This window comes from Chiloscyllium plagiosum, chromosome 7 (genome assembly GCF_004010195.1).
Source record: "Chiloscyllium plagiosum isolate BGI_BamShark_2017 chromosome 7, ASM401019v2, whole genome shotgun sequence".
NCBI classification, from domain to species: domain Eukaryota; kingdom Metazoa; phylum Chordata; class Chondrichthyes; order Orectolobiformes; family Hemiscylliidae; genus Chiloscyllium; species Chiloscyllium plagiosum.
The window spans coordinates 89,754,185-89,780,424 of NC_057716.1; the positions used below are offsets into that span (position 1 = coordinate 89,754,185).

Below are 26,240 nucleotides of genomic sequence, written 5' to 3' on the forward strand. Positions count from 1 at the left end.
CCTCTCCGGCCTATCACCCTCACCTTAACCTCCTTCCACCTATCGTATTCCCAACGCCCCTTCCCCAAGTCCCTCCTTCCTACCTTTTATCTTAGCCTGCTTGGCACACCTTCCTTATTCCTGAAGAAGAGCTTATGCCCGAAACGTTGATTCTCCTGCTCCTTTGATGCTGCCTGACCTGCTGCACTTTTCCAGCAACACATTCTTAAGCTCTGATCTCCAGCATCTGCAGTCCTCACTTTTTCCTATTAGATTGAGTGAAATGTGTTACTTCATCTGGATGGTGTGTTTGGGCCCTTGTTTAGTGAGGACGGAAGAAGTAACTGCATGCCTTCTACAATTGTAGGGGAAAGTGCTGAGGGAGGAGTGGGGGTTTTGTTGGGTGTGGGACATCCTGGAGGGAACAGTCCTTGCGGAACACTGACACAGGAGGGGAGGAGGAAAATGTATCCGGTTGTGGTATCCCACCAGAGCTGGCGGAACTGGCAGCTAATGATCCTTTGGATGTGGATGGTGGTGAGGACCCTGTCATTGGTGTGGGAGGGAAGAGAGGGGCTGAGGGCCAGAGTGCAGGAGATGGGTTGAACATGGCTGAGGATCTTGTCAACTACAGTGCTTGGGAATTCTCGGTTGAGGAAGAAGGTGGATATTTTTGAGGCTCCCTTGTCGAAGTTGGTATTATCATAACAGATGAGATGGAGGACCTGGGAGAATGGAATGGAGCTTTTACAACAAGCCGGGAGTGAGGATGTATAGTTGAGGTAACTATGGAAGTTAGATGGTCTGAGGGGAGTGCAGTGGCCAGCCTATCCTTGGAAATAGAGATATCAAGGAAGGCAAAGGAGGCGTCAGTTGGACCAGCGGAAGCTGAGAGCGGAGTAGAAATTGGAAGCTAAATAGATAAGCTTTTCCAATTCTGGACAAGAGAAGGCAGCAGCACAGATGATGTTATCAAGATACTGGAGAGGGAGTTGTGGCTGGGGGCTGGAATAGGACTGGAACAAAGAGACAGGCATAACTGAGGCCCTTGCAGGTACTCACAGCCACCCCTCTGACCGGAAGAAAGTGTGAGGAGTTAAAAGAAACATTGTTCATGGTTCTTCGTTTTTATTTCTCTCTGGAGTAATAGTCCAGTGATTAAAAATACTTGTCCACTTCTGAAATGACAGCATTGTTGGAGTGTAGAATCTATTCTGACACAGTCACATCTAACCCACATTCGTTCTGGAATGATCTGGATGGTGCTTTATTTGTTAAAGTTCTGGTTGCAAATGAGTAAAATAGATAACTCTTTATTTGAGCTCAATAAAATTGAATTAGCTGGCATTTAATACTGAGTAACGCAGGAAGGTGGGAAATGTACTGCTTAAAAAAAAAATTGAATTATTGTGTCATTTGAATTAAGTCGTTTCCAATTTTGGTGTAGAATGTACCAACATTTAGTTTCTTTTAAATAGGTCAATCTTACGAAATTCGTATGTTTGACAACAGAAAACCTGGAGATTGCCAGGAAGTAGTTGACAAGTATATAAAGGTAAGTGTTTGGAAGATTTTAAAAAAAAACATTCCTTGTCTGGAAAAGGCAGATTCTGTTGTTGTTTTGACAAGAGAAAGTGAAAGTATGCCCTCCTTAATTGAGATCTGAAAGCAAATTGGCTCCTCCTGTCCCTGGTAGAGATACAGCATTGTCCAAGGGATAGGAAATGTACAGAGAACATCACTGTGTCTTTATCCACAACTTAATAAACAGTATGCTTTCCACAAATTGAGAGATCTAGTAAAAGGGGTGAGGGGATTGAGAAATATAGGCTATTGTAGAGGATGAGCCAAGAGTGTGGTGCTGGAAAAGCACAGCCGGTCAGGCAGCGTCTGAAGAGAGGGAAATCGGCGATTCGGGCAAAAGCCCTTCATCATTGTAGAGGATGTACAATGATGACAGTGAATATAGGACACAACATTCTAGACTCCCACCCCTCAGGGGAGCTGCACCATTTCTACTGTCCTTACACCTGCCCACAACCCATTGAAGTGGAGTATGCAACCCATTCTCCCTTGGACCTTGAAGCCCTTGAGGTCACCTGTTTTAGAGCAGGTGCCTTCAGCTGAGTGCTCCCTCACCTCCATGGTCTCTTCATCCTCAAGACCACCTGTCCCCCTTTCCACCCCTTGTTCCCCGGCACAGTGTTAACCTTCTTGAATGTTGTCAGGTTGGGACTGCACCCACCCAAGGAACTGGGGAGTATTCCATCACATTTGAATACTCCCCAGTTGAGCTTGTAGATGGAGGGCAGACTTCGATTTAGACTAGATTCCCTACAGTATGGAAACAGGCCCTTCAGCCCAACAAGTTCACACCAACCCTCCGAAAAAATAATTCAACCAGACACATTCCCCTGCATTTACCCCTGACTAATGAACCTAACACAATAGGCAATTTAGCATCGCCAACTCACCTGAATTGCACATCTTTGGACTGTGGGAGGAAACCAGAGCACCCGGAGGAAACCTGCGCAGACACCGGGAGAACGTGCAAACTCTACACAGGCAGTTGTTTGAGGTGGGAATCAAACCTGGGTCTCTGGTGCTGTGAGGCAGCAGTGCTAACCACTGAGCCACCGTGCCGCCCCCAGGCTTTGGGAAGATGGGAGGGGAGTTACTTACTTAGCCTCTGACCTACTCTTGTAGAAACAGTCTTTCTATGTCTGGTTTGGTTTACCGTGTGGATCAGTGGTAACAAACTGGACACTGTTACTTCCATATAACTGGATGATAATCCATGTTCCCCATTTTGCTGCCTCAGTATGGAGCGCTGTTGCAGAATTCCCGTTGCGTTAACAATCAGTGAATTGCCTATTGTTTTGCAGAGCATTATCCGTGTGGTTTTCCATGATCGTCGCTTGCAGTACATGGAGCACCAGCAGCTGGAGGGCTGGAAATGGAGTCGCCCAGGAGACCGAATTCTAGACATGGGTCAGCAAATCTTTGTGTTCCTTTGGCTGAAAACTAAATAGCTGACTAAACCTGGGGAAACCAGCACAATGCTGCAGGGAGGGAAGTGTGTAGGGTAGTTGTTACTGCTAGTTTACTGAACTCAACCTATATTGAGTTGAATAAATTACCAAGAACACCAAGATAACAAAACACTAGGATTTAGTTATTACTGGGCCTATGCAGACATGGTTTTGAATATTTATATGTAAAAGACAGCTGTTTAACAGCATGCTAATTAACAGTTACAGTTTGCTCGGAATCTTTAATCGTTGACTTGAGATTGAGGTCTTGACACGGTGTGTCCCTGCAGGAACACTCATTGTGCAAGCAATGCCTACTTTGGTAAAGGTGACAGTGCTGTGTGCTCCTGTTGTGAAAGTAACCTCCAAATATAATGTAACTTTTCACAGACATACCTCTGTCAGTCGGTATTGCGGATCCTCGAGCAAATCCGACACAACTAAACTCCATTGAATTTCTTTGGCATCCTGCCAAAAGGACTTCTGTATTTGTTCAGGTAAAATGACCACCTCTACTACAATAGCATGCTGCAATTTTTAACACAAATGTAGAATAGAGTAACAGGAGGTGCTGTAACCTTTCGTCTAGCTTTGGGTTTATTAATTCAATACCTGAGTCTTTGATGCAGTTCTGAATTCAGAGACCCATTCAGTTAGGCTGTGAACACAACTGACACTTTCACTGTTTAAAACCAATACTTTCATTCACAGCTCCTCATGCTGCAAGACCTGGGAGACTGTAGGGTATTTGTAAATAATTGGCAATCTGCATATAAAGCATGCAAAACAACATTTTTCACTATATCTCAGTACATATGACAACAATAAATGCAGCCCAAACTCAAACACAAGCGCCCTGGTAACTATCTCCAGCAAACATGGTATATCCATCTCCCTTTGACATTCAATAGCACTATCATTGCTGAATCCTCCACCATTGTTATTCTGGGGATTACCATTGACCAGAAACTTATACCAGAAACCAAATACTGTGGCTACAAGAACTGGTCAGAAACGAGGAATCCTGCAGTGAGTAACACACCACCTGACTCTCCAAAACCTGTCCACTGTCGACAAAGCCGAAGTCAGGAGTGTGATGGAGTATTCTTTGCTTGTCTGGATGGGTGCAGCTCTAACAATACTCAAGGAGCAAAGCACCATTCAGGGCAAAGCGACACCACATCCACAAATGTTCGCTTCCTCCATCACTGTCACATTGTGGTAGCAGTGTTTGCCATTTAAGAGATGCACTGCATAGCTCAATGCTTCGACAGCAGCATTTTCCAACTCCACAACCTTTAGAGGGTAAAGAGCAAGAGGTAGATAGGATGCTGCCCACCTTCAAAATCCCGTGCAAACTAGCCACTATCTTGATTAGGAAATATGTTGCTATTCCTTCACTGCCACTCAAAAATCTGGATTTCCTTAACTAACAACACTATGGATATATTGACCCCAGGTGAACTGCTGAGGTTCAAGAAGGGACCTCACTCAAGCCATCTCAAGGCCTATGAGTGGTGGGCATTAAAAGCTGGCTGACCTGGTACCAACCACAACACTTGATGAAATTCAAACAAATTTCAGTCCATTGGCATGTCCTCTTTGAAGTAGTCAACACTGAGCGTTGGCCACAAATTTCAGTTCATTGTCCATCACTTGTCTCTGAGTCCAGCCAGTGTATCAGAGGCTTAAATTAGGGCCCCAAATCTGAATAGGGCATCCAGCGTGTCATGTTTCTGGTTTTGCATTAGTCATTGGCAACATTTGTAAAATGTGACAAACATTTATTTCAGGTCCACTGTATCAGTACAGAGTTCACTCCCAGGAAGCATGGTGGAGAGAAAGGAGTTCCATTCCGCATCCAGATTGACACGTTTAAACAAAACGCGAATGGGGACTATACAGAACACTTGCATTCCGCAAGTTGCCAGGTCAAAGTGTTCAAGGTATGGGTTAGATTGCTTACTGTGTGTCAAGGTAAATTGAAGGTGATTGTCAGAACTGTTTGATGATCAGCTGAAAGCAGACTCCATTTTGAAGCAACTCTTCATGTCCATCTTGCTCCTTTTGTTTTGCATGCTGTCGGAAATCGTGTCAATGCTGGTCTGCCTTAGTACAGCATGGTAGATGTGCCCCGCCTAAGGCATGTCCTCACATCATTGCCCATCCTGAGCCCATTTCCTGGTAGACTTTCTATTATAGTGGCTGCTTGCCCCCTGCTTCCCCTCTCAGGGCCAGAACGAGCAGTGAGGTCCCAGCTCTGTTTCTGCTGGAACATGAACTGCACCCAGGCTTTAGTTGTCTTTTGGCCCTCTGTGGGTGGTTCCTCACCAGGGCAATATTGCTGGTGAATTATGCCAGGAATTTCAGAGCAAGAGCTATCAGTCCAATAAGATCTGTTGGAAATAATTGCTTCCAAATCTTGAACGTGCCCTATACATGGCGTTTTTTTTTTTAAAGATCAGGAGATCTTGGTCATTCAGTCAATCTGTTGCATCTTCTTAGGTCCTCCGAACCTCACCGTATTCGCTTCTTCCCCCATTTGTACAGGAGCTGTATTAATTGAACCTTGAATGCATTTTCCAAAACATTATTTTTGGAATATTACTGAAATGGTTGTGCAGTTTTTCTTTTACTCACTATTCAGCTGAATGGAGCTTATGTTTGTTTTCACCTTTGCTTGGTATAAGGCTAAAGAAGATGTGAGTAGAAGCAGGCTACTTGGCCCATCAGATCTGCTGTGCCGTTCAATGAGATCATGGCTGATCTGATAATCCTCAACTCAACTTCCCTGCCTTTTCCCTAAAATCCGCGATTCTGTTACAGATTAAAAATCTGCCAATCTCAGCCTTGAACATACTTAATGATCAATGTTCCCTTTAAACTGAAGATCTGCGCACACTGATTGATGTGCCAATACTTGGTTTGTGCTCCTGGAAGCCATTGCCATGCACAGGCCTGAATAAAATCAGAGGGTTTACTGCTTATGACCCAGCATCTAGTGTTGAAGAATTCCAACAATTCACTCAGAAATTTCTCCTTTTGCCTTAAATCGACCAGCCCTTACTTGAGATTATGCCCTATGGCCCTAGTCTCTCCCAAAAGGGGAAACAACCGTTCCACATCCACCCTGTCAAGCCCTATAAGAATCTTGTGACTTTCATTAAGGCTGTCTCTAGTTCTTCCATTTGCCAATAAGTACAGGCCAATTTACCCAACCTCTCCTTGTGAGACAGTCTCTCCATACCTGGTATCAGTATTGTAAACCTTCTCTGACTGCCTCCAATGCCTGTATACCTTTTCTTAGGTAAAGAGTGTAAAACTATTCACAGTATTGTAGGTGTGTTGACTCTCTCCTGGATTCCTATAACTCTCGAATGCGTTTATAATGGTGCGTGTCTTTAAGCCAAAGGGAGCAGATCGAAAACAGAAAACCGACCGGGAAAAGATAGAAAAACGAACACCGAAAGAAAGAGAAAAATACCAACATTCATACGACACAACAATTCTCACTGAGGTAGGAGTTAAATTCCGCAAGTTCTTACACTGAGACAAGAACAAATGTAAATTAAGATTCCACCAAATGTGCCAACCCCATCATCTAGCCTTCTGTAAGCCACTGTTGACACAATACGATGATTATTGATATCCTTTGTTTTATCTGTTTTTAGTACTGATAAAAAATGATATTTTTCTAGAATTTGTGCACTGGTTTTCAGTGTAGAAAGTTTTCCTGACACAGATTTCTATGAGCAAGAGCACTGCTGTGTGAAAAACCATTCCATCAACATCAAATGATCAGCTGAAACATTATGTTTTAAAAATCAGATTAATAGCACTGTTAAGACTTGCAGAGCTGAACTGCAACACCTTCATTTCTTGAAGGCATAGTGCTACTTTATACGTTGCTAATCAATACTAAGGCTGGTTCTTTCTTTATCTTCCAACCCATGCTCAACCGGGTTATCCGATTAACTTGATAGAACTACTCTGGATCTGTAGGATATAATCTATTGATAATTTGATGTTGGTTCCTGTCTCTTGAAACGTATTTTTGCCAAACTGGAAGTGGAACATACATATTATGTTCATGGTCTTTAAGCAGAAATACTTAATGCTGTAGACACCACAGCAAACACTGGTAGCTTGAAGTTCTAAATTTTGGTTTGTAATACTTTTCTTCAGGAAGAAAGTGAATTTTATTCAGTGGCACAGGAAGGATCTGTGGAGAGAGAAAATGAGCTTATTTTTCAGGTTGATGACCTTTTGCTCTAATTTAAAAGAATTGATCTGAAATATTAATTCTTAATATTTTCTCTCCACAGATACTTGCCAATGTGCTGAGTGCGTCTAACATTTTACTTTCATTTCCAGCATCCACGGCATTTGGTTTTGACAGATCCTACCAGCAGAGGCCGGATTTACACTTGTTTATTGAAATGCTTTAATCAAGTGAATAAAATGTTTTCATTTGAAATATTTCATTTTAATGCTTCACCTCCCTAATATATTCAAGATCAAAATTTGCTTTTGGATTCAGGCAATTTATTTTTACTTGTTTCACGTATTTTTACACGTAGAAGTGAAATTTATTCAAAATCGTGTCATTACTTGGAGGTGCTTTCTGGTGCAACAAAAGAATCGAATGAACTGATTTGAGTATCAGCTTGGCTCAGTTGTTGTCTCTTCGAACTCCAAACCAGAGGTTTTGGGCTTCAGGCACTGGGCAGCTCTCAGTCTTTCCTTCATGATGGTTGAGTGGGTGAAGAATCAGGGCTAGCATGAAAATGAGCAAGTGAACCCTACTTGTGCTCTCATGCAGTGCAGTGCTGAGTGAGTCTCCAGGCAAAATGTTAAACTGAGTCTGCCTCTTCAGATGAATGGTTGGAAGCTCCTCTGTTACTATTTGAAGAAAGACACACAATGACCTAGTCCACAACTTGTCACCATCAAAATCAAATTAACTAATTATTCACTTCACTGCTGTTTTGTTGGATATTAACTTGCACAATTTACCCCCAAGTTTCTTGAAGATAATTTGTGTAAAATGCCGTGGCTTGTTTCAAAGACAGGATAAAGCAGTTATGTAAATGGGAATCTAGCTTGTTTTGGACCAATGTTAAGTCCACTTACAACGACATTGCATTATGAGGGGTCCTGTGCTGTCATCAGGAGAGATGCTGCACTTGAGGTTGGAGTTTGCATTGCAATGATATAGGAATGCATTCTGTTGAGCTTTTGGTGTCCGTTTCACTACAAAGTTGCTTCTTCCATCCTCTGATTCATTTCTCTCCATGAATATATCTGATCTTTTCCTGAACCTGTTCCTCTGTGTTACTATCTCACAAATCAATGATATCATTTTGTTTCTATGTGAAGTATTTTTTTTCTCTGAACTGAGGGAGGAAAAAATGATTACACTGAAATGCTTCTGGAAGCTTCCCTTTATCCCTGATGTGCATTTGTTAGGCAGTTGTTGAAAACAGATCCCCACATTCCAAGAAAGATGTTCTAAACTTCAGGTGATGTATGAAATAACTCCACAGAGGCTGGTATCTTGTCACTAAGTCACCCGTTATTTCCACGTGGGAAGTCTGTGACACTGATCCAGCTCTCAGAGTGAGCAGAACCTCTGACACTCCTGCTTTTTTTTGCTTTTTTTATAATTCCCTGTTTATTTTTTTTTATTTTTTTTTAAATTTAACCCCCACACTACCACCTAAGTGCAGTAGTGCTTATTTTTTTCCCCAGCACCCATGGTCTGTGTGTATACGTGTGACACTCCAGCTTATATCTGTCACCAGGGCTCCCTGATTGGACCAGATTAACAGCCCCAATCATTTTCTACGAGGTCCACCTGACAGATCTTGTTACAAACACTACAAAGTATCCTGTATCTCGATACTGATATCTCAATACTGAGTCTTCCTTTATCTGTGATGAGCTGAAAAAAAGTTGAAAACTTGACTATGCTTCGAATCACATTTGCCATTCAAAAGATACTTATTATATCTAACTTATTATATTTAACATTTGAAAGATCAATTCACTTAATTCCATACTCTTTGAAATTTTATTACACTTTTCTGATTTCTCTTAAAATTACTGCTTCTACTTCTGTTTCGCATTTCATTAATTTAATTCCTATTAATTTCGTAAAAGATGAGATGAGATGTGGTTGTGAGTCTGCTTCAGGACGTGTTTGAAGAGCTTCAGGGAAGAGGAGATGACCTGGGGGGTGCAGTGAGAGAGAGAGAGACTCACTGAGATTCCTTGTAGAGAGAGGAGGAGAGCTTCAAGATAGGCATCCTTAGAAGAGGCTTCACAGTCAGGTTATAATCAACTGGGAGAAAGTAAAGACTGCAGATGCTGGAGATTAGAGTTGAAGAGTGTGGTGCTGGGAAAGCGCAGCCGCTCAGGAAGCATCTACATCTCCTTATCTCTCAGCCCCCTTGGCCCACAAGCTTCATTCCTGATGAAAGGCTTATGCCCGAAACGTTGAATCTCCTGCTCCTGGATGCTGCCTGACCTGCTGTGCTTTTCCAGCACCACACTCTGACTGTTGTCTTCAGGCAACCCTCTGAAAGTGCATCACAATGTCTCTGCATGCTCCATGGTCCTCTTCAAGCTTCCATCCATGTGATTGGACATCGCCAAACCACCTGCCTCATAGAACAAAACACATAGAATGGCGGATGTTGAAAATCTGAGACAAAAGCAAAAATTGCTGGAAAACCTCAGGAGGTCTGGCAGCATCTCGGGAGAGAAGGCAGAGTCCACGTTTTGGGTCCAGTTCAGTTCAGAATAAATGTCATTGGAACCCAAACTATTGGCTTGTCTCTTTCCACAGATGCTGACAGACCTGCTGAGTTTCTCCAGCAATTTCTGTTTTTGCACCAGCCTCACAGATTGTGCTTCCTGTCAGATCAACTCTCATACCACTTCAGCCCTTGGGAGTTCAGAGATGCATGACTTGTCAGATCACTTTGCGTGCAGGGAGATGGACGCATTTCATGCATTTGCAATCTAAGTGCTCACTCACTTTGTGTTTATCTAAGAGACTACTGCTAGTCCTGTGGCCAGTTGCATAATTAGTGAACTGGTTGATGTGGGCCATGAGGGAGAGCCTGTTTAAAAGCTTACCTCAAAAAAAATGGGAAAATTTGGTCTTAAAATTAGTAGTGTCACAGGGATCAATAACTTTGGGCCTCGACAACTTACAGTTGGATAAAGGAATTGACTGCATTGAAGCAAAACTTGCTGAAGATACAACACTGGGTAAGACAGAAAGTTGCAAAGGGGATGCAAGGAGTGTGCAAAAGAGTATGGTAAGTGATTAGGTAAACATTTTGCAGATGGAGAATAATGTGGGTGGCTCTGGATGTGTCTGCTTTGGCAGGAAGAGGAGAAAGAAATATTAATTAAATGAAATGAGATTGCAGACTGCTCTAGTGCAGTGGGATTTGAGTGTCATTGTATATGAATTAGCTTGCAGACAAAACAAGTAGATAGGAAGGCAATTGGATTGTTACCTTTTATTGGAATGAGGAATGGAGTGTAAAAGTAGAGAAATCTAGTTTCAACAGTACAGGGTGCCGGCGAGCCCACAGCTAGAATACAATGTACCATTTCAGACTTCTTACTTAAAGAGGGATGTACTTATTTTGGAGGTAATTCACAGAAGTTTCACTAGCTGATTCCAGACATCAGGAGTTGTCATGGGAGGAAAGCTTGATCAGGTTGAGCCTATAGTTATGGAGTTTATATTAGAATCCCTAGTGTGGAAACAGGCCATTTGGCCCAACAAGTCCACACCGACCCTCTGAAGAGTAACCCACCTAGACCCATTTCCCTCTTACTAATGCATCTAACACTATGGGCAATTTAGCATGGCTAATTCACCTGTGGGACTGTGGGAGGAAACTGGAGCACCCAGAGGAAACCCAGGCAGACACTGGGAGAATGTGCATATTCCACACAGACAGTCGCGTGAGGCTGGAATCGAACCCAGGTCCCTGGTGCTGTGAGGCAGCAGTGCCAGCCACAATGCCAGAAGAGCAAAAGGCGCTCTATTGCAACAGATAAGATTCTGATGAGGCTTGGCAGAGTTGGATGTAGAAAGGAAGGGAAATCCAGGGGCATGTTTTAAAGGTAGAGGAACTCCCAGTGGATTAAAGAGGACATTTTTCTCAGAGGATTGTCTGTCTGTGAAATTTTTTCCACAGAAAGCAGGGGAGCTCTGGATCATTGAGTATATTCATGGCTGAGCTAGACGGATGTTTGATCAACAAGGAAGTTGAAGGATTTTGGTGACAAAGTGGAGTTAAGGCTGCAGTCAGACCAGTCATGACCTTATCAAGTAGAATGGACACCTCAGTGTTCTAATCTTGCTGTTTCTTATGATCTTGTTACATTAAATTTAAGCCCGCTAGATTTTACATTACTGACCTTATAAATAATCTGCTCTTTATTAACCATGTCAAAATGAAATCAGATTGACTGCTGCTGACAGTTAGTGTGATATCAAGTGGCCCTGGCAAAATTCAAGTCAGTCAGAAGGAAACTTTCCACTGATTGTCATCTTCCTTCGTGTTAGTATGACTCCAGTGTATGATGGAGGCTGATCATCTCGGCCTCAGAACATTTCTGCAGGAGTTCCTCAGGGTAGTGTCCTGGACTCGACCATCTTCCATGACCTTTTGTCCAACAAAAAGTCACAAGTGGTCACGATTTGCTGATGATTGCATGGTTTACAATCATCTCAGTTGGTGAAGGTTCCAGTGTCTGATGTTAGCAATATCTGGACAGCTTTCAATCTTGATCTGGTTACATTTCTGGTCAATGGAACCTCCAAGCTATTGATGGTGAGACAGTAAGCAATTGTCATCTCACTAATGGGTGGGGGGAGTAATTCCATTCCATCTACTTGGAGCTGGTATTTGCTTGGCACTTGGGTAATGTGAATATGGCTTGCTACTTATCAATCAAAGCCTTAATATCTTTTCTGAGATACAGCATCTAAAACAATATGATATCCTTAACTTTAGCTGAAGCAATAATTTTTCACACTCCGTGTGCTTTCTTTAGTTTTGTATTCTGACTCTCAATATAAAGCCTGGGATTCCTTACGATACATGTTTGTTTTATATCTTTGTCAAGTTGTCCTCCTACTTTGTGTGTTGAAGCATCTTGTATTTCTTAGCTTCTCTACAGTTCTAAATCTTCTGGCTTTGTTTAGTACACAAAAATACTAGAGCTGTTGCAGGTTCAACGATCAGTTTCTACGCATGACCCATCAGAGGAAAAGCTGTTGTCTTTTATGTGATGAGAGCTTATTCATGCATTACTGGATTTTAAGAGATGCCAACTGAACTATGCTCATCATTCTTCTTTGCAGTGCTCTCCATGGCCTGATGCCTCATACGTTAGTAGCACTCCCTCCATAGGTTACCACAGCTTGCCTGTCAGCTTTAGTGTCAGTGAAGGGTATGTACCACATTCTCTACCACAATCCCCTTTGTCACTTGGTCATTGAGCAATTATAGTTTTGGAGTGCCATAATTGAAAATCAGTCTTTGTTTGTTTAAGCAATCAATTATTCCAATAATCTGGCTCCAGTGAATGAGTTGCTGTGTACAGCTACAGGGATAAAGGTTCAGGCAAATCATTATACAAGTCTGAGATCCTCAAGATTGGTTTAATCTTTGCCTTTGCAACTGTAACCTGAATTGAGGTCCTATTTTGCATTTCCATCTGCCCTATCTGGAATCATAGAATCCCTACAGTGTGGAAGCAGGTCAAGTCCACACCAATCCTCCATAAAGCATCCCAACCCAACCCTGTAACCCTACATTTCCCATGGCTAATCCACCTATCCTGCAAATCTTTGGACTGTGGGAGGAAACCAGAGCACCCAGGGAAAACCGACACAGACACAAGGAGAATGTGCAAACTCCACACAGACAGTCACCCAATGCTGGAATCGAACCCCAGATTCTGGAGCTATGAGGCAGCAGCGCTAACCACTAAACCACCATACTACTTTCTCATAGTATGATAATGTCAGGTTGTGTAAACTCTTCCTCCTCCTCCTGCCTTTGCAAACAACACTGCTAGGGAGTCTCCTCGGTGTCAGATCAGCCCAAAGATATCACTTGGACTAAATGTAGCTGCAATTTACTAGACAGATTTAAATACGAAGATCTAATTATAACCCTTGCCGTCAGCCAAACTGGTCGTTTCAGATCATTAATAATTATTTTCTTTAAGTCTGCTGCATGGATAGTTTGGATTCCTTACAGCCTCCAAAGCTGGATCTTCACAACAACAGTAATTCCTTTTTTGTTGTGAATTCTCTCCCCTGCTCCATCCCCACCCAACCTGAAGGTGGTTTTCTTCAGAAGCGTCATCCACTTCCCTGACAATTACTGCATTGAACATGCACATCCAAAGTGAGTCTTGCTAATTTATTCAAGGGCACCACCCTGTATCAGATTACCCTGTATCTGCACTATGTTACTTCACAGCAGGGACAGTAGATGAGGATCAGAATCACAGGCTGATCTCCTCGCACCCCACCCCAAAGAAACATCCATTTATGTTGTGTCCAGTTGCTATTTTAGAAAATACTGAGGATTAACCTGGTTGAGGGGACCATATTTGAGTACTACAACAAATCATTGAGGGAGCAGTTCTGCTTTGATATTGATTTGTCTATCACTGAATGTTAGTGTTCTAATGAAACAATGATGGGGAAATGATTAAATCAATAATGTAGTAAATGTCTATAGAATGCTTATCTTTGAGTTGTTTTTGAGGTCTTGAGTTGTAATTTTGGGGCACTTGAATTCTGCATTATTTGTTTTGATAGCTATGTGTGGCTGTAGCTGCATCAGTCTTAAACTAATTTTTATGGTTATGTAACTTCAGAAATTGGACAACAACAAGCCCAGAGGAGCCACTGTCTCTGAGCATTGATGTAAGTATTTATGGGATCATGTAACTGTGTTCCTTTACTTTTTTAAGGGCACTCTGGTGTGCTGCTCGTTTACCTTTTCCTACCTTCTATAAATGTGAGGATATTCAAGTCAATGCTACCTGTGTTCTGGCCAGCACCAAGTCCCTTTTGCTTATCTGACCTGTCCTTGCTGAACCCATGCTCAATCCCAGTCTAGCAATGCCTTGATTTTAATATTCTCATCCTCATTTTCAGATCCCTCAGTGACCTTGTTACTTCTTACCTTTGTAACCATCTCCAGTCCCACAATACACCGAGATATCTGCACTCCTCTGCTTCTGGCATTTTGAGTGTCTCAGATTTTAATTACCCAACCTTCAGTTGCCTGGGCCCAGCCTCTGGAGTGTGCTGCCTGACCGGCTATGCTTTTCCAGCTCTGATCTGCAGTCCTCACTTTCTCACTAAGCTGTAGAATTCCCTCTGTACAACACTCCCTTTCACTGCTTCACTTTCCTCCTTTTAAGACTGTCTTTAAAACCCATCTCTTTATCCATGCTGTTGTATTCTAATCCATTACCTCTTATGGGGCTTGTGTCGTATTTTGCTTTGTAATATTCTTGTGAAGCGCCTTTGGATATTCATTATGTTAAATTATATAAATGTCCATTGTTATAGGTTTCAATTGAAGGTGTCCTTTTTTTTTCGACAATATAGCACCTGTTGCCCACAGCCACGAACCAGGAGGCACAGCAGTGGCTGCACAGAAATCGCTTCTCAGCATTCTGCCAACTGTTTTTCAGTTTTTCAGGTGAGCCATGTTATTTTTTACCAAAGAACCCCTCGAGGCTGTCAGTAATGGCCGATCCCTGGTATCCCCAAAGATATAACTTTGGATGACAGAAACAAAAAGTTTACTTAATCATCAACAGAATTCTAACTGGTTGGAGTCACTAAATACTCTTGTCCCTCCTCTTTATTGTTGGAGGTGAGCGAGTCGTCTTTGTTAGCTATCCTCCTCCTCCTCCATAAAGTGAGCACATCTGTTCAGATAATCACTGTATTGTTAGCATTCAAGAAGCTATATGGTGAAGGATGGATTTCTGGATCACTGCTGATTAGTTTCTTTAAGTCTGCTGCATAGATACTTTGGCTTCCTCACAGCCTCCAAAGCTGGATCCTAACACTTAACTTACTTACAGTGTGGAAACAGGCCCTTCAGCCCAACAAGTCCACACCGACCCACCGAAGCACAACCCACCCAGACCCATTCCCTTACATTTACCCCTTCACCTAACACTACAGGCAATTTAGCAGTCAATTCACCTAACCTGCACATTTTTGGACTGTGGGAGGTAATGTTTTTTTTATTTAAAAAAAATACTGCACATCACACACCTTCAATCAACAGTAACGTAGAATCTCTATAGTGTAGGAACAGGCCATTCAGCCCATTGAGTCCATACTCACCTGACAGAGAGCATCTCACAGAGACCCACCCCATCCTTATAACCCTGTTTATCGAATGACTAATTCACCTAGTCTGTGTGCGGAAAGTGGAGCATGCAGAGGAAACCCACACACAAACAAGGAGAATGGGTATGTTCAATGGGAGCCACCCCCAAAAACCCATACCTGCCCCTGTTGATATGCTTCTCTTTAAATATTCTGAATTGACAAGTTATGACAGATGGGATTTGAATCAAATACTTCCACTGAACCACAAGTGACTTCTGTTGTTTTGCTCCCATTGAGTTCATTAATCTGGTGCAGTCAGGTAATGACATGCACACCTCCAGGGTCCAGACCTTCTGGCCCAATGGTAGGGACACTACCACTGTGCCATATGAGTCACTTTGCTACTAGTTATACTTTTTAGAATAATATTTAAATCATATTAACTAAATTAATTAATTGATCAAATGAGCACCATAATAATATTTAGATCCTCAAAATAATTTACAAAATTTAAAGTTAAACTTTGGCTGTGGAGCACTTCTATTTATGGCTGTTTTTCTAATCAGCCTGTTCAGGGATATTATGACATACCTCTGGAGCCAGTGGAACTTGAACCCAGGCCTCCTGACTCAGAGGTAATAACACTACCTTTGTGGCGCAACAGCTCCGTCCTAGAACCCTAATGTTTCTGCTTTTGTCTTTTGTTTCTGTGTATATATGTTCTTATTTAATCTATTTTCCTAACCAACATATTCAGAGCTGTTATGATACATCTCTGGAGGAGGTGGGACTTGAACCAAGTCTCTTGGTTCAGGGATACTATCACTTCATCATAACAAGACCTAATTAATCCCAACCAATGAACATGATTACCCTCAATTCATGTGCAATTTAACATCCACTATCTCATTGCTTCTCACATAATGCCACAGTTTAATTCTGCAGTTAGTTTTGATGGGTGAAAGGGAAATGCTTGGGCTGTGTTTTCTAAACACTAAGATTGAAGATGCTACACAGCTTGATCAGACACTAGACTATCTTCTGTAATTTGTGAATTCTTTTTTTCATTCGAAAGAAGTGTTTTGGTTTTTTTCACAGTTATTGCTATGATATTGAGTCCGTCAATGTATTTTCCAATGACATACATTGTGTTGTATGTTCTGTGCTCTAAACTGTAACTCTTATGTGATTTTTTTTATGAAAGATAATGGAAGGTGTGTAGAAATAAAGCAGTAAGGACTGGATGTCATGATGCATAAAATATACCTGGGCTTCATGAAGTTATTGTCGACCTTACTAAGATTTAAACAGTTATACAAGATCCTAATTAATCCAGTTTTTTTGTCTGATCCATTCAATTACACTTACATGAACTTGCATTTACTTCCAGGGTCAGACTTCCACCATACATAGCATGCCTTTAACTTCTTCGCAGTTTGCATGCTTACATGCATGTTCTAATGAATTCCTCAGGTGCAGACTTGTTGAAAATGTCTAAAGAAGATTTGATCCAGATTTGTGGTCCTGCAGATGGAATCAGACTTTTTAATGCAATTAAAGGAAGGTGAGTCATACAAAACATTGCACCACAACTTTCTTGCTATAGTAATGAATATTCTTTAAACAAGCCATAATGAATCCGAGAATTTGAATCCTTTATTGTAGATCATTCGCTTCCAATTGAGCTGACAAAATTTACTATCTTTTTTTGTCCCAATTTGTGTGTAAAGTTTCTTGAATGGCTACTTTTGCATTTGCCTCACATTAGAGACCTTTGTTCTTTAGAGAGTACTTGGGGCTCAGTAGGTAGTACCTTTTTCCGCCTGGGCCAGAAAGCCCGGGTTCATAACCTAGCCCAGGACTTGATGGCCATGCAAGGATCCTTTTGACATAGTCAAACGTGTTATTAATCTCCATCTGTTAATTCTCCCAGCATGCCATGGGGAAACCGATCGGTTCCTGGTTAGCCATGCTTGCTCAAATTATAACCAGTTGTCTTTTGTGAACAGAGAGAGACGTCGGTGATCCCATGTGGAATTAACAAAACAAGGTCCCAAACTGCAGAAGACATTATAAAGCCTGTTGAGGCTGTGCATCTTCAAACATCTAGATATTTTTCTCTTGCCTATTGTATGACTCACATTCCACTGTTTGACAAATGTTCAGCAGTATCCATTCTGTTGACTATTTTCTTCATTCCCTCCTTCTCCGTACACTGCTGCTGAATGCCAGTGGGCATCTGCACTGTACCAAAATGTCATCAATCCATGAGATCTAATGAAGCCCATCAATGCAATCCATTTGCCAATTTGAACAAATTCACAAATATTGCTGTATTATGGTGTGTGTGTGTGCTTTAGTTTAATGTCAAATGAAAGGCAGTTTTACTTCAGTAGATGGACGGGTTTGGGGAAATGGACGTTATCTAGTTGAGGTGCCTCCCAGGCTCTGCAATGTGTTTGTTTTGGTCACTTGTAGTTTGAGCATGGCTGCGATTGAGAAAATACTCATTAAACTTTGTGCAGTGCTACATTAACAATAAATGCTAGCCTTTGTGGATCATTCAAATGTGAAATGATTAAGTACATTTTAAACTTGGTTCTATTATTGCTATTCATCCCTAATATTGCAGTGCTGAAGTTAACATTGGCTCTCAAATACGGCATTAATAATCATCCTTCTGATACTCATATTCACAGAAATGTGTATCCAAAACTGACAATCTATATGTGTCAGGAGCCTGAAAATAATCGGGATGATCATCAACAGAAACAAGATATCATTTCAAGAGTTAGCCCTTCAAGCGGTGAGTTCTGTTCCTAGTACATTTTCGCAGGAGTGAGCCTTTGTGAGGGTCTATCAGACCAAGAAGAAGGTTAGAAATTTCACAGAAAAATCGTTTTTACTGCCCTCAACCGTATTAATGCCAACACCCCTTGCCCGTCACTTAGCAACATGGCAAAGCCTAATGGGCTTGCTTTCAGATTTGGGGATTTGTTCTAGTTTCCAAACTATTCCAAAGTGCACGAACAAAGAGAATGTTCTTATTTTTGCGTATTTCGGTCTCAGGAATGTGGTAGGATATGGCAAGACACATTTCAGCTCCAGCAAACATTTTCACTAAGATTGGGAAATTAATGAACCTGGACCATATGTAAGTGCTAGATAGGGCACTGACTGCATGCTAGGCTCACCAGCAATTGTCACAAATTAAGTGAAAGGGTTAAGGAGCGACACAAAGGACCTCAGTGTAGATAGGTGAAATGACCACATTGCATTACAGCAGGAAAGCATTTGCAAAAAGAATAGGGACTACTTAAGAAAGTTAAATGCTTGTAATTATTGTGCAGAATCTATCCAATTCACACAAAAGATTTGGATGCGTTTTTGATCATAATTAAATCCATGTATCCATTGATATGGTTAATGTAGAATGTGTGTCAAGGACATTCGGTTGTAAGTTTGAAATGAATTATTAACATTGTACAACACCTTAGTAAGGTCATTTAATGTTTTCTCGAGGCTTTGTTTTGGGTAGCAATGTCCTAACAAAAAAATTGGTTCGGCAAGTTCAGAACAGAGTTGGATTACACTGGGGCTTAGCCCCTTTCCGATGTGGAGAGACGTTTAAAGGGCAGCTCTTAATTTGTAAAGTGAAAACATTTAGGAAGAGCATGATGAAAGTTTTGAAGATGAAAAATGCGAGCGCAACCTGGATATACTCGAACTTTATTGCAGTTTGACGATAATAACTAGATTAATAATCCTTAGACAATGCTGGATTTTAGGAAGAATTTTTATGTTCACTTTACATCCCAGCATATATTTCTATCAGAAGTAGTTAGCACAGTAATCAATGCAGCACTTTTAATTAGAGCTGATTAATTATCAGTTTTAATAAAAGGATCAAGAGTTATGTAGATAGGAAAAGGATGATCTGAATGGATGCTGAATTTACTATGGACCTGAAAGCAAGGAGTAGTGTTAGGTTATGGTCCACATTAAACCTGATAATATCAGAAGGTTTGAGACCCTTATAGAGTTTCACGAGTTGAGAAACTGGACCTCCAAGGCGGTAATTCTGATTCCATAGTATATGTGCTGGTGAGTCTGGGGACAACAAGATAAAGCAGGTTAGTGTGCATGACTTATGAAAAGATGCAGAAGTGAGGCCTTCATTTTCCTGTGACACTGGGAGAGCTCTGCCAGGTGATGTGTAAAAGGGTGGCCCTGAGGAGAGCTGGGACCAATGTCCTTGTGAGAAGCTATGTACTGCCATGGGGGAAGGTGCAAACTAATTTGGCAGGGTGGGTCATCATTTGACAGTGAGAGGCTATCGGTGTGAAACATAAACATAAGGGGCAGCATGGTGGTTAGCATTGCCGCCTCACAGTACCAGGGACCCCGGTTCAATTCTGTCTTCAGGTGCCTGTCTGTGTGGAGTTTGCACCTTCTCCCTGTGTCAGAGTGGGTTTCCTCCATGTGCTTTGGTTTCCTCACAAAGTCCAAAGATATGCAGGTTATATGCAGGGTTACAGAGATGGGGTGGGTTGTGGGTCAGATGACTTCAGAGAATCAGTGCAGACTTGATGGGCCCAATAGCCTCTTTCTGCACTGTAGGATGTATGACAAGGGAAGCATCAAAAATGGAAGTTGACCAACTGCAATTTAGGTAAACCAGAGGAGAGGGACCAGTCAGTGGTCAAATAAAACACAGATTCCAGCAGGGCTGGAGAGTATGTGCGTTAATGTGTGCAATGTGACAGAAAGGTGGGGACATTGCAGGCGTGGGTTGGGAAGGAGATTTGAGCTGGCATGGAAACTTACTGGAATTGCAACACGGTGGGCGGCACGGTGGCACAGTGGTTAGCACTGCTGCCTCACAGCGCCAGAGACCCGGGTTCAATTCCCGCCTCAGGCGACCGACTGTGTGGAGTTTGCACGTTCTCCCCGTGTCTGCGTGGGTTTCCTCCGGGTGCTCCGGTTTCCTCCCACAGTCCAAAGATGTGCAGGTCAGGTGAATTGGCCATGCTAAATTGCCCGTAGTGTTAGGTAAGGGGTACATGTAGGGGTATGGGTGGGTTGCGCTTCGGCGGGGCGGTGTGGACTTGTTGGGCCGAAGGGCCTGTTTCCACACTGTAAGTAATCTAATCTAATCTACATTCAGGAGGAATAGTGAAAGAAAGGAGGTGAGGCTGAGAATATGAATCACGTATAGTATTACATTCTGGAGATTGGGTGATCTGCTTGACAGTTCCAAAGACAAGGTACACTTGTTTAGCATTTGGGAGCAGAGGAGAAATGATCCTGGCATGGAGCAGTAAGTATTTAACAGCATGTTAAGGAAAGAATTAAAAATAATATAACTGAGGTTAGGTGAATTAGCCATGCTAAATTACCCATAGTACTCAGGGATGTGTAGGTTAGGTGTATTAGTCAGGAGAAATGTAGAATAATAGAGGAGGGGAATGGTTTTGGGTGGGTTGCTCTTCTGAGGATTGGTTGGACTTGTTGGGCCATATGACCTGTTTCCACACAGGGATTCTACGATGATCTATGATGATAATACTAAAAGACTTCAGTATTTTAGTACAGACAGGGGTTAAATATCAGAGTAGAGGGCTAAAGGGGGCAGAACTCCTGAAATGTGTCTAGACAAACCTTTCTGATCAGTATGTTTCCAGGCCAATGAGGAAGGCAGCTGTGTGGGATCTCATTGTGGGGAAAGCATTTGAGAAGCAGTGGTCATAATGTCTATAAGTTTGGAGTAAGGAATGGAGCAAGAAGCAATGAATGTGGAAATACTAAAGTGGAAGAGAGCTACTTTCAGTAAGCTGAAAATCACACAATACCAGGTTATGGTCCAACAGGTTTATTTGGAAGCACTAGCTTTCGGAGTGCTGCTCCTTCACAACTACCTGAAAGAGCAACGTTCCGAAAGCTAGTGCTTCGAAATAAACCTGTTGGATTATAACCTGGTGTTGTTTGATTTTTAACTTTGTCCACCCCAGTCCACCATCGGCTCCTCCACATTTAGTAAGTTGGAAAGGGTTATGGACAAGGGTGTAAAATTTGCAAATGATACATAGCTCATGAATATGGGAAAGAGTGAAGAGGATCATACCAGATTTCAGGAATGTATAGACTGGTGAAATGAACAGCCACATGCTGGTGAAATTTCATAAAGTGCCAATGGTGGCTCAGTGGTTAGCACTGCTACCCCACAGCACCACAGTCCCATATTCGATTCCATCCTTGGGACTTTTGATTGTCTGTCTGTGTGAATTTTGCACATTGTCCCTGTGTCAGTGTGGTTTTCCTCCAAGTGTTCTGGTTTCTTCCCACAGTCCAAAGATGTGCAGGTTAGGTTAATTGGCCATACTAAATTACCCATAGCGTACAGGGGTGTGCAGGCTAGGTGAATTAGCCATGGGAAATACAGGGTTACAGGGATGGAATGGGTCTGGGTATGAACTCAGAGGGTTGGTGTGAACATGACAGGCCAAATGGCCTGCTTGCGTACTGTAGGGATTCTACAATTCTAATGATGCATTTTGAAAGGGCAATGAGAAATTATAATCTGAATGTTATAGTTTTACAGGGAGTACAGTTCTAAGGAACAGCGAGATCAATTTAAGAGGATGATACTTTAAAAAGAAATCTGCTATGCTGGGTTTTATCAGTGGTGTCAGAGAATTAAAAAGTAAGGTCAGTCTTCACGAAGCAGAGATTGGGTAGCAGCTGGAGAATTCTGTGTAATGCTGGATGCCAAATGTTATGAAGGATATCCATGTTTTGGAGAGGGGGCACAGGAGATCTACTCGATTTAAAACCAGGAGTACAATTATGTGGAAAGGCTAAAGATGCTGGGAATGTTTTGCTCAGAGTAGAGAAGGCCAAAGGGAGATTTAGTAGAGGTTTTCAGAATGTGAAGAGTTTTGAAAGAGCACATATGGAGAAGATACTTCCATGCACAAGATGAGAAGATATTCTTTTCTCATTGAATAGTATAAGCACCACAATGGTGTATTCACTGAAGAGAAATTGACAAGTTTGCTTTGAATCATTGAAAGAGATAATGGGGCGATGCACAGCAAATAAAATGTAATGGAGAGAATTTTGAAATTATACAGTGTGTGGGACCAGAGAGACTTGGGAGTGTACATGCAAGAAAAAAAGTTGAAACCATTAGGATTCATTGAGCAAACAAGACAATGAGAGTACAAAGGCAAGGATGAACCATTTTCAAACACTGGTTCAACCTCATCTGGCATATTCTGTTCAACTCTGGGCACCACTCTTCATGAAGGTTGCAAAGACTTAGAGGAAATGTAGAAAAAGATTTCCAAGAATAGTTTCAGGGACATTGAGGATCATTGATTGTGTGAAATAATTGAAAAGGCTGGAGTTTCCTCCTTTTGAGAAGTGATGTTTGAGACACTGCTTGTTAGAGGTGCTCAAAGTCAGGAGACGTTTAGAACAGGGTAGACCAAGCAAAATTGTTCCCATTGATGAAAGGGTTGTGAACCAGAACCAACTCATTGATAAAAGAACAAACAGCAACGCCAGGATTTTCTTTTAAGCAGAGAGTAATTAAGATCTGGAATGCATTTCCTGACAGTGTGGTGGAGCCAGATTAAGCATTGGCTATCAGAGGGGAATTAGATAATTATCTGAAAGGTTTTACAGGGATGTGGGGAAAAGATATTTGAATGGGGCTAAGCTGATTTACTCTTACTGAGACTACGCATGGGCAGAATGGGCCAAATGGCCTACACCTATGCTGTACCATTATGATTCCATGGTCTCCCCCCACCAAAGTACATGTGTCAACATTGGGAGAAGTGGGAAGCAAAGACGAAAACATTTCCAAGTATTTAATGTGTTTCTTATTTGAACTGTTTTTTATGTGATGAAATTCTTTTTCCCGGTTTCCTCCAGTATACCATGCAATCTTTTTGGAAGAGCTGACAGCGATAGAATTAACTGAGAAAATAGCAAATCTGTACAGCATTTCTCCGCAGCAGATTAACCAGATCTACAGACAGGGACCCTGTGGGATCCACGTGCTTGTCAGTGATGAGGTGAGATCCAAGAGAGGTCCATGCGCAGAATGGCAGCTGAGATGGCGGTCGACATTTTTTTGACCTTTTCTTTAAAAAGGTTTTTCTTTCTCTGGAATCATCTGTTGGGTTTGAATACTCCTGAATGGAATCAATTTGGACCCAGGTTGGGAATTCCTGGGTTAGGTATTAGGTATTTCCTGACCAAAGTGTTTCTCTTAACTTTCACATTTCTTAAAAGGAGACTGGTAAAACATTTCATTTAGCTTCCTTTTGTCTTTTTTTCTTCCTTACTGCCCTTTTATTTCCTTTCATTTCTTCTCTCATTCCCCTCCTTTCTGCTTTCCTCCCCTCTTGCTTTTCCTTCCTCCTCCCCTCTTTCTTTCCATTTTTTCCTCCCCACGCCTGGACTGAAATCTTCCCCCGTTTTCTTCAGCCTATCTTTCTTCCTACAATTGGCATAATTTTCAAACTTTATTTACCTCATTAATCTTTCCTTCCTTTCTTTGTAATTATGGTTATATCCTTTATGAGGTGATGTGGCCTCATGTTATTCATTCTTCAAATTTAAAAACAATTACCTAGAGATCCTTGACCCATAGTGGAGTTTAAATTGAGGCCTACTAGAAGGTTGTCATGCTGGAGTTGTCCAAATCTCAATATAAATATTACTTTTCACAACATCTTGTAAGTTGGGTAAAATGTCCTTGGACAATTACAGGAATTTGTTGAGGTAAATGCTGTGATTTGGCATTTTAACATATTGGTGGGGGAAATCTAAGATCTTTCCATGATATGGTGGTTATAATTATCTGTTCCTGATATGAAGTCCCTAAAAAATGATAATATTTTGACACAAATACAAGATGGTGGTAAACTATATGTGCCAGAGAAGAGTACATGTATTCAACCAATATGCTTATCTGGTCACTGCAGTATCTTTGCTTATTTGAATTAAAAGCCCTTTCCAGTGTTTGTTATTAGAGATGAAGAAAATTACATTGAATAGACTTGGATTTGTCAAATGTTCCCTGAAGTGTATTTTCAGACTGATGCAAAATTAAATACAACAGTTGTAGTATTGACAATTTATTGCTTGGTTTTTGGTTCTGAGCTTATCCAATCACAAGTGAAGTAAGAGAAAGAGTTGTAAGAAAAGCCAGGGTGAACTTTGAATGATGCATTTATTTCAAGTCTCATTTGGTATGGCAGAAAATACTGAATAACACCAGCTTTTGGGCGGTGATTGCTTCTTGGATCCGGGAAATGACTCTGATTTGCCGAGAATAGTTTGGGTTTGGATGCGTTGCTGCTTTGCCCACCTCGTCCCCCATTAGAAAATGATGCTATCTTAGTTCAAACAAAAAACTGAATGTGGTTAGAGATTTGTGTAGACATGAAAGCTGCCATGTTCAGACCTCTATTCATCTTGCCAACTGAAACATGAAGTTACTGACTTGCCAGGAATTTCTCTTGTGGGGGGGGGAGTTGCTTTGGCAAAAGCTGGTTAGTCTTCCTCACCACTGATCTTGGCCGGTCCCTGCTTTCTGACCCAGGAGGCAGCTTCATTTAATCATTTAAAACTAGGATTCTCCAGTTGGATCCTTTTGCCCTCTGCTGCTTTTTCAAGTTACAGACTTTTATTTTTGGTTTAACATTTTGGGTGTGGTGATTACCAAACAATTATGCTTACAATAAAGACATGATCGATTGAATCGCAGAGGGCTTATCCTCAAATTTGAGTTAAATTGTTGACAATCAAGGAAGGCTCAAGTAACTCGACCAGTCCTGAGGTATAATGATCGAATTGAACGGTGGAGCAGGCCTGAGAGATGAGATGTGCTTCCACTCCTGTTTCATATGTTCATATGTTCATTTGTCAGCAAACATGCTCTGTGTCAACAAAAACCCAAATGAAAACACAGTTGCGTGGTGCGGATGTGAAAAATCTCCTTACAATGACCTGACCTTGTATAGTAAAAGGCACATTGAGAGTTTATTGTGGAAAAATGCAGTCATTGTTGCTGTCTTTGGACACAGCCATCATGTTGTCAGTGCAGTCAAATGTGTTTTCCATGTCTTTGTTGTGAAATCCCAGAGCACGGTGCTGTCTTTGTTGCTTTAATTGGGCAAAACAGGCGGGTGAGAAGACAGCATTCTTCAAAGATTTTGGGGTTGTCACAGTGTATCAAATTCACCTTGTATCCGATTGACTGAACTTTGAACTTTCTCTCCGGTTATTCCATACTTGCCGTGTTTGAATATTCTTTCACAGAGAGACCCCGATGTCAAATGATGGCTTGCCTGTGATTTTGTGTTTCAGCCTGGTCCATGGCCTGTGGAATTCTCTGCCCACAGAGAGTAGTTGAGGCCAAATCATTGAATGTTTTCAAGAAGGAGTCAGATATAATTCCTAAGGGATCAAAAGATATGGGAAAGCTGGAATGGGGTGCTGAGTTGGATGATAAGCCATGATTCTATTGGAAGACAGAGCATGTTTGAAGGGCGAAATAGCCTATTCCTGCTGCTATTTTCTATGCTTCTGTGTTTCTAACTCTGCTCTGGTTGGTTGGCACAGGTATACAATAAATGTGTATGGGTTTGGCTAATCCTGCCATCACCAGTACAGACTTCTGGCCAATCATGATTGTCTTTCTATTGGATTTCCTGTTCATCTAGCAGAAATGGCTGACAGTTTTGCCACAACTGGAATTTTAGGCTATGGAAATTTCACTGTAATTAGAGTCAACCAGA

At 41.7% G+C, this 26,240-nt stretch overlaps 1 protein-coding gene across 4 annotated transcripts in view; it reads left to right on the plus strand.

Annotated features, from left to right (window-relative positions):
• tfcp2l1 (transcription factor CP2-like 1) overlaps window positions 1-26,240 on the plus strand; it is a 51,995-nt gene that overhangs the window by 10,628 nt on the left and 15,127 nt on the right. For 2 of the 4 annotated variants that reach the window (XM_043694202.1, XM_043694201.1), the window contains exons 3-13: window positions 1,458-1,534; window positions 2,865-2,970; window positions 3,402-3,508; window positions 4,805-4,957; window positions 6,418-6,528; window positions 12,409-12,497; window positions 13,941-13,989; window positions 14,683-14,776; window positions 16,897-16,987; window positions 18,123-18,229; window positions 23,365-23,507. In XM_043694202.1, coding sequence (XP_043550137.1) covers window positions 1,458-1,534; window positions 2,865-2,970; window positions 3,402-3,508; window positions 4,805-4,957; window positions 6,418-6,528; window positions 12,409-12,497; window positions 13,941-13,989; window positions 14,683-14,776; window positions 16,897-16,987; window positions 18,123-18,229; window positions 23,365-23,507 — 1,127 coding nt within the window. The remainder of the gene's footprint in view (window positions 1-1,457; window positions 1,535-2,864; window positions 2,971-3,401; window positions 3,509-4,804; window positions 4,958-6,417; window positions 6,529-12,408; window positions 12,498-13,940; window positions 13,990-14,682; window positions 14,777-16,896; window positions 16,988-18,122; window positions 18,230-23,364; window positions 23,508-26,240) is intronic. The other 2 variants (XM_043694205.1, XM_043694203.1) reach the window with 1 other exon arrangement.